The 18223-nt window shown below is 40.7% G+C and overlaps 1 protein-coding gene across 2 annotated transcripts in view; it reads left to right on the top strand.

Moving 5' to 3' along the window:
* WWC1 (WW and C2 domain containing 1) overlaps window positions 1-18223 on the top strand; it is a 65634-nt gene that overhangs the window by 26489 nt on the left and 20922 nt on the right. For both annotated transcript variants that reach the window (XM_021410601.1, XM_021410602.1), the window contains exons 2-9: window positions 2011-2120; window positions 7614-7817; window positions 9251-9327; window positions 10233-10312; window positions 11164-11293; window positions 11863-12009; window positions 12986-13059; window positions 17669-17911. In XM_021410601.1, the coding sequence (XP_021266276.1) occupies window positions 2011-2120; window positions 7614-7817; window positions 9251-9327; window positions 10233-10312; window positions 11164-11293; window positions 11863-12009; window positions 12986-13059; window positions 17669-17911 (1065 nt within the window). The remainder of the gene's footprint in view (window positions 1-2010; window positions 2121-7613; window positions 7818-9250; window positions 9328-10232; window positions 10313-11163; window positions 11294-11862; window positions 12010-12985; window positions 13060-17668; window positions 17912-18223) is intronic.

Here is an 18223-nt window from a genome sequence, read left to right as displayed (position 1 = left end):
AAAGTAATATCTCCCTTTCCTTGTTGTGGTTTATACATTAATCTGGCTGTGCACCATATTGCATGTCTTTCATCTGTCATCGTAGCATTGTTTCTTTGATACGTGCCAGTTTCTTTCTGCAGCAGCAAAGGAAGGAGTTTGGAAGAGTGATTTGGTTCTAAAGCTGCAATTATTTGGGGAAATAGCTATATGACATATGTTGTCTGTAATCAATGGAATTATGTTGTTAATTCTAAGCCTAATTACTTCTTTGTTTGCTAGTTGAATGACAAGTTTTTCCTTTAATGAATACTTCCTTAACTGCATAAATGGGATAGTTGTAAGTTTGCTATCAGCCATGGGAGCCAGCACCGGTCTGGTTGGTGGTGGGTGCTCTCTGGGAGGTGTTCTGAGCCTTAACAGTGATACTGTATGCTTCCGAGCCCCAGTACGTGCTGGCAAGTCTCCCAGCAGAACCGAGCTGGCTCCTGTCCTTGCTAGAGCAGCGATCCCACCTTTCTGCCTTCTCCAAAACTCCAGCTGAAAGAACTGAGTGGCTGAAGTGCACACTTGGCATTTGGGAAGAAAGCATACTGAAGATGCAGATCTACCTATCAGCAATACTGAGACGGTTTAGAGTAATCCATTTTCTGTGTGGATGTTCTATGTTATTGAAAACAGTCTAGATTAAGAAGTGCAAAAACAACAAATCTTTCAGTGGAACTTGGCTGATAAAGGGACTTTCAGCAGTTCTGTGCTGGGAGGTTCCGATTTTTTCTTTTTGTGCTGCAGATGTTCACATTTTCTGTTTGAAAGACTAGTGTTTGTGCACTGCTTCAAGTGGCAAAGGCAGTGTGTTCAAAGTGCAAAGGCAGGTAACTGTAGAGAGGTCACTGGCTTACGCAGCTTTCACAGACATGTTCCTACCTTGGTCTTGCCGTGTACCAGATTTCTAGGTCATGTTTTGGGGACGTCCATCAGTCATCTTAAATGTTAGTTTTATGTTGAACCTCTGGTGTCAGGAGGCTTATTCCTAGAATTCCCTTTTATGCTGACGCGTGGTTCTGAGATGTTAGTGTGGGTCCACGGCTCGCTGCGTAGTGCTTCCAGATAAGCTGTGTTCAAGCTGATCAGAGCTCTGTGCAAGTTACAGAGCTGTCAGCCCTGCTGAATGATCTTTGGATCTGAAGGACTTCCCACAGACATGCTCACTCTGGCTGCGCTGCTCGTAGTGTGTGTGGCAGAACAGCTGGAGAGGTGCTTGGTGCTTCACTTTGCGTCCTGTGCCTGCTGCCCCAAGGCCTTGCTGCTGAGCTCACCTCTTTGCTGCAGGCTGAACCTTGTGAGCTCAGAGTCAAAGGGTGGGAAGGAGCACAGCTTCAGTAACTGCAGTCTGCGTGCTGTGCTCAGGAAGTGAGCTTTGCTTTAGCTGTGCAAGCCTTCAGAGAGCTGCTGCATGTGCAGAAACTCATCAGAGCAATTTTGTGGAAATATTTCTCATTTGGATTGAGTGGATTACTTGTTTTAATGATACAAAGAAACTATTCTAGTTTGTCATTATTGAAACAGAACATATTGCAATGCAAATGACCAGGGTGGTCCCACAGTTCTCAGCACTTGCTATTGATTGTGTAGTCTTAATTATTCATGCTATGCAAATTATATTTCTCATCTTGCTTCTTCTCTTCTTCTTGTCTACATATTTGGATACAGGACTTGCCTGCGAACAATCTTGCTCTTTCAGTGCAGAGACTGGGGTTGTTTCTGGCAAAGTTCTTCGTGTTCCTTTGAATAGTACTGCCTGAGCCAGGCGAGGGTTGGGAGTTCTGTCACGGTGAATTCATCTCGCTGTAACTTTAGATGAAGAAAGGGAAGAGTTTGCGAAATGTTATTAAGTAGGAGCAGAAGCTTTAAAATAGTTTTCAACTTCTTCGGTGTTTTATACCAAACAGGGACTTGTTTTCTTCTCTGTAATTTGGAATTGATGTGCGGGAGTGTTCTTTTTTTAATCCTAAATATTTTGCATTTCAGGTATACTAAACCACTAACGTTTGCAGACTGCATTAGCGATGAATTGCCATTAGGATGGGAAGAAGCGTATGACCCTCAGGTTGGAGTTTATTACATAGACCACAACACCAGTAAGTGACATGTTATTGTACTTTGCAGAGTCATTATTTTGTACCTTTAAAATGCACTGAATGCCAAACCACAAAATTGCTTGCTCTTCTGCATCATGGGAGCTACTTCCCCCCCTAAAACAGGGATTTGAGACCTTTTTCTTTGTAGTCTTCAGATCAACAGTCGTGTTCAAGCTGGTAATGTGGACACGCCTCTCTGTGATTTGGCTAAGCTGAAGAGTCCGACTAGGCAGCAGTGATTTGGAGTTTGTTCTTACCTTGGAATTTGTCTTTGTGGCAAGACCATCAGATGCAGTGCAAAGGTTCTGTGTTGATTTCCCTGGCAGGGATAAACTGAATGACTGCCTGGATGGTTAGTGGTGTGCTTTCTCTGAACTCCAAGAGTTCACATCCCTTTTACTAGGGAGGAAATTCTCAAGTAAAGTTGAGGAATCCTGAATGGTGTGCAGGTAAGAAAGGAGTTAAATTCAAGCCACTACTTACTGTCTTTGTTAGCTTGCTTGGTAGACCAAAAATGTTATACTTTACAGCCCAGCGGAATTACATGTAAGAAAATTCAGAACTTGATTATGTCATTACAGATGTTGTTAAGAAATTCGTTGTGCTAGAAAAAACACCCTGAAAAAGTTGTAACCAAAATAAATCAGTGATTTCTGCTCCCTTTAGAGAAGGGCTGTGATTGCAGCTAGAGGTTCACACCAAAGCCATAACCAGGCCCTTTCAGAAGTAGATTCTTGTAACTAACAAGAAGAGAAACTTCTGAAAAAGCAAATGTACCTTGACATTTAAAATGTTTATAAATAAGTAAATAAACGAAAATATGCTTCTGTGGCTTCAACTGAGAACTTCAGGTTTTGATTTTTTTTTTTAAGCAAGTTACAAGATCTTTTAACTAAGACTGTGGAGGTCCACTTTGTGTCTTAGCTATTTTCATACTTTCCCCTCCTTTCTGAGAGGCCATATTTTCATCCGACCTGAGTATACATATTCCAGGTTATACCAACTTCAGCATATTAAGAATGTAGGATGGAAAAAGCGTATTCTCAAAAAGCACTGTCTGCAGTACAAAAATTAAGCATCTGCAGATCTGATGGTGACACAAATATTTTCATTTAGAACTTAGGTCATCCCAGTAGCACAATATCTGCATGCTTTTAAATACCTGTTGGAGCTCTTGAGTCTTGCAGGTAACAAACTTCAGTATGTAGTTAGGACGAACAACGATCAATCTATTTTGTGCATTTGAGTTTACTTCACTGTGAATGCATAAAGATTTGGCTGCAGGTTTGAGTTCTTTGTGGTCCATCTAGGATAGTTATCCCTGATCATGGCACTCAAAACCACAAGCTTCAAGGGCGTGCAGTTACAGCTTCGAATGATGCTGACACCTGCTTAACAGCAGTTGCCCTTAAAGTTCTGCTTCTGTAAGATGCCAGAGGCTGCAGTACTTGAACTGGAACTTCATTTAAAAGGTTAAAAAGAAGAGGAACAAAATCATCACTATTTCTTAGACCAGCTCCAATCCAAATCACGATAAAGCAAACCATATCCTCTTACCTTCAGTTAATCAAGAGGCTCATCTTTGTGGTTTGTGTGAAATATTCACTGGAGAGTGTCCAAAACCTTATTCCTCTTTAAGGCTTTCCCTGTGCAGGAAGGAGCAGCAGGAGGTGGAGGCACATTGGTTCATGCTGCAGACTTGATGTATTTGAGCCTAATTATCAGGAACAAACCCAAGGACAGACCTAAGTTCAAATTTGAAGCTAGGAGCCATTTAAAATGAAGCATAAAAGACTCCTAACCTTCTCTTGGAGGCAAAATAAATATAATTAAATTGAGTTCTCAGAATATTTCTAAGACAGTATTGGTGCATAGGCTTGGGAATCTCAGATCCTGGTAGAATGTCTTTGGAATTTGATTTGTCCAAAGGAAAGATTCTTTCTAGTTGCAGACACAAGCATAGTAAGGTCACATTCTTCAGATATGAAGACTTATTTATGGTAAGGTCAATGCTAAATTTAAATGATATAGTAACCTTTACTTCTGTAGCTCTTGCATATGACTTAGGACTATATTTTGAATTTCTTAGTAGCTGAGGGCAAGCTGAGAGCTCTTGGCCAACATGCTCATAGGTGGCTTTTCAAACATGGAGTCACAAAGCTTGATGCTACTATCAAGGGATACAGTTAGTGATTGTTAAGAAGGAAGAGGTGAATATTTGGAAAAGTGGGAATAAAGCCATTTCAGGACATGAAAGTGCTTCCATCCTGTCTGAGCTGGCTGCCAAGCATTTGCTTTGTCAGATGGTACGTGCCTTTGAGCAGCGCTTTCACTTGGGTGGCTCATTGTGGAGTTGCATGAACATCACTGCATGTGAGCAGAGAGCTGTGGCAACATCGGCTTAGCAGTAGGGTGTAGAAAAACCACACACAGTCGTGTAGCGCATATCTGCAGACAGTCTGGAATTTTCTTCTCTGCTCCCTTGCCCTGTTCCCTGCCCTTCCTGCAGGCAACTGTAGAGAGGTTTTCTGATGGCTCCCTTTTCACTGCCTGCATATGTATGGCAGTGGGAGGGGTGGGCTACCAGCATTGCTTCTGAAAGAGGTGCAGCAGATCTGCACGTGGAACAGGACAGATTTGCAACACACCTTTGTGTCCCTACTTTCTCTGTTGCCAAGAGTGAGGCAGGTCCTGTGAAAATAAATTCTAATTTCTAGTAAGGGGAAAAAAAGAACTTCCAACAGTTTGTGAAAGTACTTTGTATCTCTCTAGTGTTGACTTTCCTTATCAGAGAGGATGATGACTTATTCCCCCTCAGACCTTTAGTACCGTATCCTCAGACAGAAAATTGTAGCTCGTGTGTTCTTTGGGTTAAGTACCAGTGTGGATTATGAATGGCACGTTTACTTAAGGATGAGGAGCTTCGTCAGTCTTTGGTTTTGTAGCATTGATATAAAGAGCTGTGGTGATGAACAGTACTGTATTTCTTTTTGTGTGTGCATGCGGTCTTTGTGTCAGATGGGCTGCACCATGTACTGAATTAAGCTGCTGGCTTTCTGAGAGATGCGGGATCCCACTTGGGGAGAGTGGAGGTAAGGTGGTTTTAGTTGCTGCAGGTCTTTGAGACCAAACTTCTTGGCTTCCTTGCCGAAGTACATAACACAGAATTGTTAAGTTTTAGATTGTAGTTCTAAAACGTGGCAGCTATATTGGCTTTCAAAATTGCACTCAGTTGTTCTGAGTATCTTCATGTTTGTGTCAGATTGTTTTCTCAAAAAGCTGATTAAGGTTTTCTCTTGCATTGGTTCAATGGTGCCTGGATTGTATCTCAGCTCCTGTAGTGGAGGAGTTCAGGATGAGGCAGCAGACTTACGCAGTCTTCGTTCTGGTGGCTTATAATGGAGGGATTTCCCTGCAGCAACTTCTGCTGCCCTTCTTGTAATTATAGGAATGGGCTGCTAGTGGAAGGGAAAAGCTGGAAGTTATCAAGTTTGAAGACACCGCAGGTACAGGTAGACTCATGATTGTGTGTCCTGAATGAGGCTTCAAGACTTGTGGGTGCTTTACCAACGTATTTGGTAAGCTTGAAATTACAGTCCTGCCTCGTGGTTCCCGATGATTGCTTATGGAGGTCTGTCAGGATCAGGGTATCCAGGCATCTCTGGGTAACTTGCAGCAGGCTTCCCCTTCTGCTTAACTATGGAGTAAAGGGAGTTACTCCATTTTTGGGTGTAGGTCATGGTCATCTGGAAAACGTGGTTTTTGTGGGCAAGAACAGAGACAGGAGCATGAGATTTTGAGACTCCTACCATTGATATGCTGCTGTGTCTCCCTGACTTTTCCTTTGCTTCCTCGAAACAAGACCCCAGCCTTCCTCTTGGGAGGGTACCAGCACATTCAACTGATAAAAGCAGCTGTTTGTTTTTTCCCCCAGGTTATTTTGGAGCATTTTTTTTCAGGTTTCTCTTCAGTATTTGCAACAGCTGAAATCCTACTTGTTAGCAAGATCTGTAACAGTGTTTTGCTGAAACAATTCTATGAATTATACTGTTAGTCTCTTGAAAGTTTTCTGGTTTTCTTGTTCCTCTAACCACCTTTTGCAGCTTTGTTTAGGTGGTGCTATATAACTTGAAGTGCCATGTTGTTGAAATGTCTTGTTAATTTTCCCCTCCATGGACAAGCTTGCAAAAATGTGGTTGAGTGTCCATCCTTTGGGTAGAATTCTTTATTTTGATTTCTGCTTCTAGGGATACTGTCAAAATGTTGTCTTGCCTAAATCCTGCAAATTGCAGTGTTAGTCTTACATCTGACTCACCGAAGAGTTGCTCCTACCTTCTACCATGGCTGTTCTTACTGCATATTTAAAGAGGCTCTTAAGATATGCAGATTAGATTCCCACTGATATTTTCAGGCAGCTATTTATTCATTATTTATGATGTGGTGACTAGGTATGCTTATTCATGCACTGTAGTGCAGACAGCTTATAGCACTTAGTCACATGAACATTGGAACCAGTTCCAAGCAAGAACATGTGATAACCTTGAAAGAGAAATGAAAAATATTTGAGGCGCTTCATCACAATAGAAGCAAATACAAATTTGCAGTACTGGCATTAGGATTAAGCTACATGTCTGTGCCCTTATGCTTCTTCATTGATTAGAAATCTTAAAAGTAATGTGTTGGTTGTTTTGGGGGTAATGGAGATGAAGGTGGTGTTGCTATTCATGACTGCATTGCCTGTGTTACCAAAAAAGTATTTCTCTTAAACTCTAGCTCATATTCTGCAGTGATTTACTGCTGTGCTTTCTTTCTTTCAGTGAGGAAAATGTTTACTCTCCTCCTGAGATAGTGTTTATATAATGCAGTATGAGGCGCTTTTACATGTGTGTTCTGTGATGTAGGAATTATTTGTTTGTACTTAACCTGTGGAATGTGAGTATGAAGGTTTTCTCCCCTCTTGCTAATAGCAGCCACTTTGCAGCCAAACAAGACAGGCAGAGTTGTATTTGACAGCATGAAAGCAATTAGTCATGTGGCAGTGACGTTTTCTGAAAGATTTTTCTATCAGTGAAATAGCAGAGCTATGTTATAAACCAGGTAATAGAAATGTTATAAACCAGGTACAACAAAGATAAGCCTTGCACTCAATGTCAGTGTTCTAGTGTTTGTGTGGACATATGCTTGCACGGATGTTTCAAGGGGCTGAAACCTGTTGACATCAACAGCAGAGGTGTTAGAGAGTTGTATGTTGATTTCAGCATGTATTATTCTGTGCAGCAAATCAGAATAGCAGAGCTCATCAGAGTTCATTGTGGATCAGTGATCACTTCCTAAGGGTACAAAAAGAAAATGTAAATGTCCTTATTCCACTCTTTTGATGGGAGAAGGGGCACAAACATCTTCTAAAATATTGCCATAGATGGTGGAGCTTGTCCAAGCAGCAATACAAGTCTGTTTGTTATGATTCTTGCTTCCTTCTGTTTTCTCTTTAAGAAACCACACAGATAGAAGATCCTCGTGTGCAATGGCGGCGGGAGCAGGAGCATATGCTGAAGGACTATCTTGTCCTGGCTCAAGAGGCAATTGCTGCACAGAAGGAGATCTATCAAGTGAAACAGCAGAGGCTTGAATTGGCCCAGCAAGAATACCGGCAGCTGCATGATGTTTGGGAGCACAAACTGGGCTCTCAGACCAGCTGTGAGTATTATCAAGTGATTTTTCTCAGTCCCATCCCACTAGGAGAGTAAAATGCTTCAAGGTGGTTCCCTAATAAAGCACTTTGGTATGTTATGCTGCGTCAAGTTACTCGTGTGTTTGCTTCTGAGACAAACTGAGCAATACTTGCTTAACACCTATTTGCTAAAGGATAGTATTATGAACATTATTACTGTGCTTTTTTTGGTAGCTGGATGTGGTGTACGGATTTTAAGCGTGGACTTAAACAAATGGGGGAGGGAGGATGAAATGAGGTTCCATGTTGTGCTCCTTGATTCACCTGTCCACAGTACAGAAACAAGGACAAAAGGCTGCTGTTGGGTAGTGCTCTCTGCTCTCTTTGGAGTTTAGCATCCCAGGTAGTTTAGTGACTGTCTCAAGGAGCTCAGGAGTCTGTATAGTATGCGAAGTGAAAGGAAGCACTGGTGGAACATCTCTGTATGAAGAACATTGCTTTCTGCTCCGAATTCTTTGTCACAGCAGGAAACATCAATGCCTATTGCTTCAAAAAAGGATTCAGAGAAGTTTATAGAAGGCCAAGATCCTGCTTACTGTTACTGGATAGGAGCTGGAAAATGTCCAGAGTAGGATGTGTTTCCTGTAAGGAATGTTTTTTCATAATCCTTACTATTGTAAACTTTGTTCTTGGCAGCCACATCAAAGAAGCAACCCCCTACCTGCCCTGCTGTCTTTTTACTCTCACTGGGTTATAAATTAAAGGTGGTAAATCCTGTGCCTGATGTCAAAAAGTATTTAAGTGGCCTTGTCATTGAAGGGTTCTTAAAATTTGAGTAGGGTCCTGTCATCTTGAAGTAAAGTTTTTGGTCTTTTTTGGTCTCCACCTGAGTATTGGTGTATTAAAGCAATACGTAATGAACTTGAACTGCATTGTTGTGGTGCTATTTGTAAAAGTACAACCAAAGAACTAGAAATGTTTTCCTGTGTTCTGTATGGTATAAACTGATGGCTGCGAGGATCCCTTGCCTACAGCTACTTCTAACAACATTGCACACTGGGGAGCTTCTGTACTTTCTGAAGCATAAAGGTTTTAACCACTGCTGAGAAGAGAGTTCTGCTCTTAATGGGACACTGATTTAATCCGATGTGACACACTGGATGATTGGTTATGTCCTCAAGCCTGTGAGAAGGCTGGCATCACCTTTTTCAGTTTCTTGTTCTTTGTTTCTGAAAATTCAGGGGATCACTTACACAAGAAGAAAGTAAAAAAAAAAAAAAAAAAAAAAAAAAAAAAAAAAAATCTTTATGCACTGTTTTCCCTTCAGTTATGCTAAATGCTTTTGGAAATGCGAGAGGTGAGAAGAGAGATTCTAGTAAACTTGATTCATAGTGTGGGGCTGATAGAAGAGTAGGGGAGGATGGTAAAGCTGCTAAATTTAGTGTTTGTTTTGCTCTAGTGCTGTCTGGCTCATCATCAAGTTCCAAGTATGACCCAGAGATCCTCAAAGCGGAGATTGCTACTACAAAATCCAGGGTAAGAATTGCAAGTGGACTTCAACTTGCCAAAAGTAAACTTCATATATTTCCAAACCTCATGCAAAACATTGAAAGGTGATGCAAAAGCAGCTGAAAGAGCTAATTTGCCATTCGTTATCTAGGAGATAAAACATCAGAATTCTCAAATGTTACCGGCTTAGATTGAAACAACTGTTTTCCTAATAGACTTTAGACTTCCTTGTATGCTGATAGCACGTTTTGCTCCATTTGACTGCATGCTCGCTCCTCAGTGCGCTGCAGCACCAGAGAGCTACAAGCTCTCTCCAGAGACTGGCAGCTGTTTTGTGGTGAGCTCAGTGCAGATTGTTAGCAGTGGCAGTGTGCTCTCTCACGCAGAGCTCGGTTTGGGAAGAAGAAAGGACTGAAGTAAAGTAGGTCAGTCTGGCCTCTGTGGAGGAATATAAAACAAGCTGTAGGGTCAGTGGATTTACAATATGTGTTATCAGCCTGCTGTGTTACTCGTGCAGCGAGGCCTTTTAATTTGATATCTTGGAGGATGGTTTGTGTCGTTACAGTGTAACTCTGGTCCTGATACTTAACGTTTTTTAATGACTGGAAAGATTTTAAACATCAGTGAGTAAAATCAGCGTGCGTTTCATTCCTGACTTTTGAATTTTTCTCACCTTTTCTGCTTATGAGATTGGAGCTTTTCTTGAGCCCCCGAGTAAATGGTGTGGCATCTGGGTGTTGGGTAAATCCCTAGTCACTGATGTCCTGAAGAAGATGCAGTCAGCTGTTAGTTGCTGATGGAGTGATTTTCTGGAAAATTTGTCTAGATAATACTGTCTACACTAAAAAAAAAAATCTGAATGGAATGGATAGTTCTGTACCTAAAATACTCATGTGAAGTATTGTTCTGGAACATGTAACAACTTCCTGCAGGTCAATAAACTAAAGAGAGAGGTCGCTCACATGAAGCAAGAACTCCAGTACAAAGAGCATGGATTTCAAACGCTGAAAAAGTAAGTTGGATCTGAAGGTCTTACTTTTGGTAACATTTCTGACTTGTAGTACATCCCCTTCTACGTTTACAAAAGGCTGCCTAAAGAACATAAGCTGCAATGTGTTGCTGCTTAGATCTTTAGGCACATGCAACTCAGAAGCCGTGGGGTTAGTTCCTTCAATTCTATGCCTGTATATGATTAGCTACATCAGAGCTGACTTCATGGGGAAAAGACTTCTGCACATAATGACAGTATCTTGGTTCATTCTGTTTAACTCAGTATTTGTCTGCATGTATACAGTACGGCCTATTGTCTTAATTAAGAAGGAAAAAATTGGGGTGGGGATAAGCTTCAGGTCATTTCCTCTACGTGAATACACAGATGGCATTTTTTAAGTAATGATTAGTATCCTATCAATTTTTTCTCAAGTGGCAACTTCAGTAAATAGTCCTTTCAAAAGAGGGAAGGATGAAGTGGCTTGTGGTTAGCTTGTACCTTTAAATATATTGGTGTGTGAGGTCTGTGCCTTAAAATAATATAGTTAGCATGCAGTTAACTTGTCCGGTTTAGAAACAAGGGAATTAATAGCAATCTGTCTAAACACTGGGTTTTTTATCTTTTTTCTCTCGTCTTTTCCCTCCCTGAAGAGTCAAAGCAATTGTGTGGCTAAAATCAGAGTTTCTATGTTTAATATACTTCTGAGTGAAGTAGCTTAAAAGGATGAAAGAATTCCAATCATTGCTGCTTGTCTTTGTGATACTTAATGTGTTTTCTTAAAAAATGAATGTCAAGGTGCATGTGTCTAGGATGATTTATATAATACAACTAAAGTGTTAGCTTACTGTACGTTTTCTCAAATTTGTACGCAGAATTGACATGAAAATGTCTGATACTCAAGGTGGCTACAAACTTGATGAAGCACAAGCCATTTTAAGTGAAATGAAAGCTCTCAAGAAAGCCATCACATCAGGGGAGAAGGAAAAGCAAGACCTCATTCAGGTACTGAAACAGCTTGACTTCGTAGCATTTTGTCCCTATTAAATTACTTAAATTTAACTTTATATTCAGTATTTCCATTTTCAGCCATGTCGTTTAGTTTTTAGTAATCTGAAATAGTTCTGTATTGTGGCTGGACTGTGACCTTAATCCTCAGATTTTGGAAATAAGAAGTGTGGAATAACAGAACTGTCAGGGAGCACTTGGTTGGAGATGGGCTGTTGTCTCAGGGTTTCTTGAGCAAGAACGGACCAGTGTACTGTCTGTACTTCTGTCAAAGAGCAGATATGCAGAAGCCTTGAAAAAACTGTGGTCCATTTGGTCTGTTTCCTCCAGCAGGCTCCCAGCCAAGAACTTGTTTTAATGTGGGCATGAGAGTGTGCTAATGTTCTGCGCACTCGCACGCACAGCGGCTTCATGCTGTAGGAGGTGCGGTCCAGCCATGCCTGGCCTCATGTTTGCAGGGTCTGCACTGAACAGTCAGATCTCATTCACGTAGTTTCAGCCAAAGTATAGCTGCCAAGGTATTTTGAGTGAAAGTGAGTTCATGTGATGAATTTCTATGGTTTCAGAGTTTAGCCAGGTTGAAAGACAGCTTCGTCAATGACAGAGGATCACAGTCAGACCTGTGGGCCAGCAGTGTGTCCTTAGAAAGCTCAAGCCCTTCGTTACCCAGGCAGTACCTGGATGTCAGCTCCCAGACGGATGTTTCAGGAAATGTAAGTAACGAGTGAGAAACCAATTGCATGTGGAAGCATTCCTCTGAGCTAGAATAGTACTGCCATAATGCAAGGTTTCAAGCATGGGCAAGTATCTATGAAATAATAATGATCTCCTGGTTTAAACTTCCATGTGACCTTCATTTCTGCATGCAGTGTTAATGTATCTCTAAAGTCAGCCTGCTGTTTCCTTGTGCTCTGCGTCTATTAGAACTGCCTAGGTGGGAATAAAAGGAAGGAAAGTTTTACTTTGTAGGTGTAGCTTCATGAAACATGAATATTCCCGAAGCTCTTTGTAAGTGATACGCTACTAGACAAGAAACATTCAGCAGCTATGTGTGGGCTAAACTTTAATGAGAACTCTTCCGTTAAGAGAGAGTGCATTGTGCTTTCAGCTTGTGAATGTTAACGAGTAAGAATGATAACACACAGGCTGGTGTTTTGGTGCCATAAAACATGTAGTGAGTGCTGCATAAGCCTTCAGTTCCCCCTTGTGCAACAAGATCATAATTGGCAGGCTTGTGCCAGCCTCAGCAAGGGTTCGAGCAGCACTGTGGATACACTGTGTGTTACACCAGACATCGCAGAAGTCTCTCTGATGAGCCATTACTTAAATGTTTGTGGCCATTTTCAGTCAGGGCCACACATGTGATTAAAGATCTGCAGATTTGGCCATGGTAAGACATCACTTGTTTTCAAAACTTTACGGCAAATGTAAGACTTCATCCAAAACAAAATGTGGCACATCACTTAAAGATTTCAAAACTACTTGTGTGTGCATGAAAATAGAAGGCAGTAGGAACTCCACTATGGTGAGGCGAAAGAGCTTCTCAACCTTGTAGAAAGTATTTTCCCATTATGTGATTGGTTTAACTAGATAAATTAGTTTAATAAGTGTAACTTGTAGCATCATGAATGTCAATCGGAAATGTAAAAATAGGAGTGTTACTAAGTTACTGATTTTGTTTTGTCTTAGTTTATTACCAGCAGCAATAACCAGTTGGCTGAGAAAGTAAGATTACGCCTTCGATATGAAGAAGCAAAGAGAAGGTAATTCTGTGTTCTGTTTTAGCTTTGAATGTCATACAGCTTATTTTGAAGTTGTCTTTCCTAGTGAAACATGCCACTTAGCAGTAGCTCTGGGTTTCAGTCTAGATAAATACACTGATCTTTGAGCCAGGGAGGCAACAAGTTTTCAGGGCTAACATTATTGTTTAAGAAATAAATATCCATCCTAGAAATTACTATGGAGTGACTAATACATCAAGAACTCAGTCTAGCCACACCTGTAGGGACATAAGTGGTTTTGCTGCCCATTGCCTATGCTTCCCCATTCCAAATAAGGAGGCTGTACTGAAAGGCATCTCCTTACCTTATTCAAAATGTAATGAATGTTTGCATGGCTTCAGGTCAGATAAGAAGAAATGAATATTGCGTTCACACCTTGCATACCAAGACGTGGTTGAATGACTACAAGCTGAGTGCTTGTCTGCTTATCTGTAAGAACGTAAGCTTTTATTGTCCTCTGATCTGAGATGAATGAAGAATAGACTTTTAAAAATTGTGTCTTCTTAGAAGACTTCTGCCAAAATTAGACCGTATCTTATTTTAGTATAGATAAGAGCTAATTCAGCTTTTTAGGAGGCCCCTGTATTTTTATGGATCGATACCACAGTTAAATGAAAAAACATGAAGCAATGTTATTTCTGTGGACTTTGGCTAGGCTAGTCCTTGCTGAGAGGTGTAGCCATCAGCGGTAGCGTTGTCGATTTTAACTACTCTGAAGGGACTTGCCTATTCCAGAATAGCAAACTTCAGATATGTGGTACAATCTGTACTTGGGATATTTTCAAGGGGAATAATTTTCCTCTAGTTGCTGTTCAGATATAAGGCTTAAGGCTGAAGATATTCATAGTGTTCTCATCTTAGTATACTGGCATGTGTGTTCCTCAGCAGCATAAATTTTGATCTGTATCCGTGGTAGTTGTCAAAGAATATGTGTGCCCAGCTACTTTTGACAGGAGCTGAAACTTTTGGTTTTTTTAGATAGGGAATGTTTGTCTGAACTGAGTCTTTTGCCAAACCAAGATAAACACCTACCATAAGATTAAAATCATTCTGTGATTTAAAACAATAATAATAAAATTATTAATCCTCCAGATGTAATAGAGCATATTTCACTGTTAAAAATTGTTCTTTACTTTAAAGCTCTTCTCAGGACTGCAGTTCAATTTACAGTCTTTACATCTTCGGATTGAGATGGAGAGCTCTTAGTTTAGCCTGTAACTGCTCCAAGGGGCAAGTGAGTAAAAATGAACCTGAGGAGAAAATTAATGTACTCTTTACAAAGAGAGAGAACATTATAAAGGCAAGCTAATACTTCATTTGAAGTAAAGAAGCACGTACAACAGTTTTGCATTTAAAGGTTTAATACCTCATGTCTCTCTTAGATAATTTATAGATTTTTTTTCATAGTTAAAAAAAGCATTGAGGAAAGATTGATCTGAAAAGGAATTAATTATTAATGCTGAAATGAAAAGATCTCCATCTGTCAGAGCACTGTGGTTTTGGCAAAGTCTTCATTAGGAGCTGCAGAAAGAAATACTGTAACTGGTTTTAAGATGAAACAATACTATGGATATAGTGACTAACAAGGAATTTTGTGCTGCTGAGAAGATTGCTCTTTATGATGTGTTAGCATCTCCTGTCTCCAAAATGGAATATTAAAATGTTTCAAGAACTAAAGGAGAGAGCAGTTTGCTCATACAGGTATTATGAGGGGAGACAAAATGGTAGGAATGCCTCTGTCCTATTAGCTCTGCTTTGTCTGGAAAGATAACACTTAGGGCTTTCATATCAAGGTGATGTCATATTAGGTAGGTTAGAGCTACTAGATTTTACAAGGTCCTGATGATTTTGAAAACAGACAGTGGTAGACGCCTTTTACACTACTGTAGACCAGACTAATGCTACAGATGTGGGGAGGTATTTTGAACTTCTCCACACATAGCGATTAGAGTGCAATTGTGTGTTCCCTCATCTGCCACAAAGTCCTTATCTTTCATGGCTTAGTGAAGCAATGAGAGCCCTAAAGTAGATCATGCACAAAAGGAACAAGGGACAACTGCAGAGACAAACTTCTAGGCTAATTGGTTTGGAAACTAATAATAGACTTATGTCAAAATATATGTTAGTGCTGCATCTCCGCGAGGAGATAGCTGCTGCAGCAGTGCCAGAAGCATAGACGTCATCGGATTCTGTACAGCTTCAGATGTAATATGTCAACTGAGTTGTGTATCAGTCGCTCTCCATGCACTGCTTCAATTCCTTCAGCAGCTAAACTTTCAGTTTGGGTGCTGTGTGATGGTTGATAACTCTCGGCTTTTAAAAGTATGTTTTGTATTCTTCTAAATTGAAATATTTCAAAGTCACTTAGCAGCATTGGAGCGAAGGTGTGGATATTTCACTGGTCGGTTTTTAGAGTGCACCTTCCACTTGAATTTTTCTGAAGAACTGATCTGATTGGATCACCCTCTAATTTCTGTTTGGGGATATGTGTATTAACATACACGTCTCTAGCAATGCACGTGCTTCACGTGGTCTCCTAAAAGACTAAAAATGTTGTGTTTGCCTATATCTCATAAAAATACCAGCTTTCACAAATGGGATAATAAAAAGGATTTGATATGACAATGAATAAATAAATCATTTAATAACTGAAGTTTTATTCTTGTTTATTCTTGTTCTTTACACTAGTAGCCACATAGAAAAATTCTGTGGTGACTTGAGCCCAGTACTGCTGATTTCCTTGCAATGCAAAGCTAGCATGGCACATCAGTTATGTAGTCTAAACCCAGGGGATGCTGAAGGGCTGGAGTTTTCAGTCAGATGTCAGCCTGCAAAGCGTTCTGTTGTAATGTTACTGGCTTATTGGACTAGAAAAACTGACAAGGAGGAAAAGTGGCCATGTACAGAGCAGGTAAAAAGCTGTGGATAGCTTAACAGAACTGCTAGACATGGAAGTGCATAGAGAACAAATTCCAGTGGAAAAGCCATATCCATGCACATGTATGCCAGAAGTGATCAGATTAATGCCAACCAATCCTCTTAAACTCATATCCCTTCAAAATCCACAGAGGAATTCTTGGATTATGAATTAATGCCATTGTTAATTCTTCATTGGAGCACAGTATTACACTTAATCAGGCACTCAAAAATAGAGTAGCTCCTAAGAAAACCTAAAAATAGTTGAGTTGAATATCTAACAATTATGGACCTTTAATTAGAATAAGCAACCTGCTGTGGGAAATGGATTGACAGAAAAAAATGAGGCTTCTCTTCAGGAAGGTGATCTCTAGCTTGTCTCCTGTAGTGGATGAGGCAGATCAGTCTGGGTGAGCCTAATTTTTGCACCTTGATTTCACAGGCTGCCTTGGGGCTTAAGTCCCTCTTGGCATGTGGAGCTTGGCAGACAAAGCTTTATTCTTCAAGTCCATTGTTCAGCAGTTGTGTAGCTGCTGCTGCCCAGATCTGCATTCTGTTACTCAAATCACTTCACGATGAGTTTGTTAGGTAGTGGGCACCACTCTCTCCACTTCTGTAGTATAAAGCAGATTCTAGAAAAAAAACATCCAGATTAGTAACCACAGCTACTTGTTGTGCCCCACTAATGTTCAAGTAGCTCTGTCAGATCCCAGATTTGTGCAGGTGTTTTTGGCTTACCTCTGTATATTGCATTGCAAAGCAGATCATTTTTAGAGCAACTCAGATACTTGGGAAATAGGGAATGGGCAGATAATTGTGGTGAGCTGCTGCCTCAGCCACCAAGAGCTCTGCTATCCTCTTCTGGAACTTAACAGCTTCGGCAGACAGGTCTGTGTTACTCTTGACTTCTTAGTAATCATCTTCCTGAAATCTGGAACAATACCTTAAATCAAAATGCATTTCAATTTTCATGCAAATAAGTGATTCTGGATTTAGGTAGGATTGCAGTGCCTCTGACTTCTCACATCCTGTTGTGCCACAAGTAGCCTAGCTTTTAAATATTTCCATCAAGCTTAGTGTTGAGTCAATGGTTGGATTCTTCTAGTAGTAAATGCATGTGATTGACTTGCGCACTGTAAAAACAGAATTTGTTTCTAAACTCTTGAGTAATTTGTTTCTAAACTCTTGAGTAACCAGTGGTATTTACCAGCTTGCCTGAATTCTGTGTGGGGAGTGTAGAATTCTCTTCAATAAAACCAAGTAAAGATCGGATACTTACTGCCTGATATTCTCCACGCTAAGCACTGTGAGGGCATGAAGGCATGTAAAACACCTCTAGAGCGTATCTGACAGCTTTTTTTTTTAGATACAGAATTTTTAATGCTATTCGCTGACTGGTGGAAACCCCTAGTTAGCTAGGGCCTTGGCTTACCACTGGAAGTAAAAGTGTGTTAAAATCCCATTCTGCATATCGGCCCCTTGGCAGTGCAGTGCTTGACGACATCGTCATAAGGAGGGCATAAAGGTGAGATTAGTTGTCCCCGAGCTCAGATTCTTCTTCAGGGTTATGGAAGCTGTGCTTTATCATGGTACCTCTTTATGCATCCGTGGAGCAGTAGCTCAGACACTCCTCATGGAATAAATGCTTTTTTTTTTTTTTCTCTTTTCCCTGCAGAATAGGAAACCTGAAAATACAACTGGCAAAGCTTGACAGTGAGGCCTGGCCTGGTGTGCTGGATTCTGAGCGGGATCGGCTAATATTAATTAATGAGAAGGAGGAGCTCCTAAAAGAAATGCGATTTATTAGCCCCAGAAAATGGACTCGAGGAGAGGTAGAGAGACTGGAGACTGAGAGAAGGCGCTTAGAAGAAGATCTTCAGGCTGCTAGAGACACTCAGAGCAAAGCTCTAACTGAGAGGTAGGTTGCTGGGTGTAGGACACAGCTTACATCGTTGGATGGGGGTTAATCAGGAACAAGCAGCAATACCTCCTGGCTGGCTACTAATAGCACTGTACTCTCAGACTTGGTAAGGCCATTTCTGAAATCATCTCTCAAAAGAAACTGACTGCAGTTGTTAATCCCCCAATGGGGAGGCCTTGTTTGGGTACCTTCCTCCAAATTGATCCCATATGAAAAAGTAAGAAATTCTCAAAGTAGCTTTGTATAATGATAATTTACTATGCTGTTCCTGTATGCAGCTAGCTCTTCACAGCAGCTCCTACAGTTGCT

The sequence above is a fragment of the Numida meleagris genome, chromosome 12, assembly GCF_002078875.1.
Source record: "Numida meleagris isolate 19003 breed g44 Domestic line chromosome 12, NumMel1.0, whole genome shotgun sequence".
NCBI lineage: Eukaryota > Metazoa > Chordata > Aves > Galliformes > Numididae > Numida > Numida meleagris.
The sequence above is the reverse complement of the archived record's forward strand: the minus strand, read 5'-3'. Positions and strand labels throughout refer to the sequence as shown.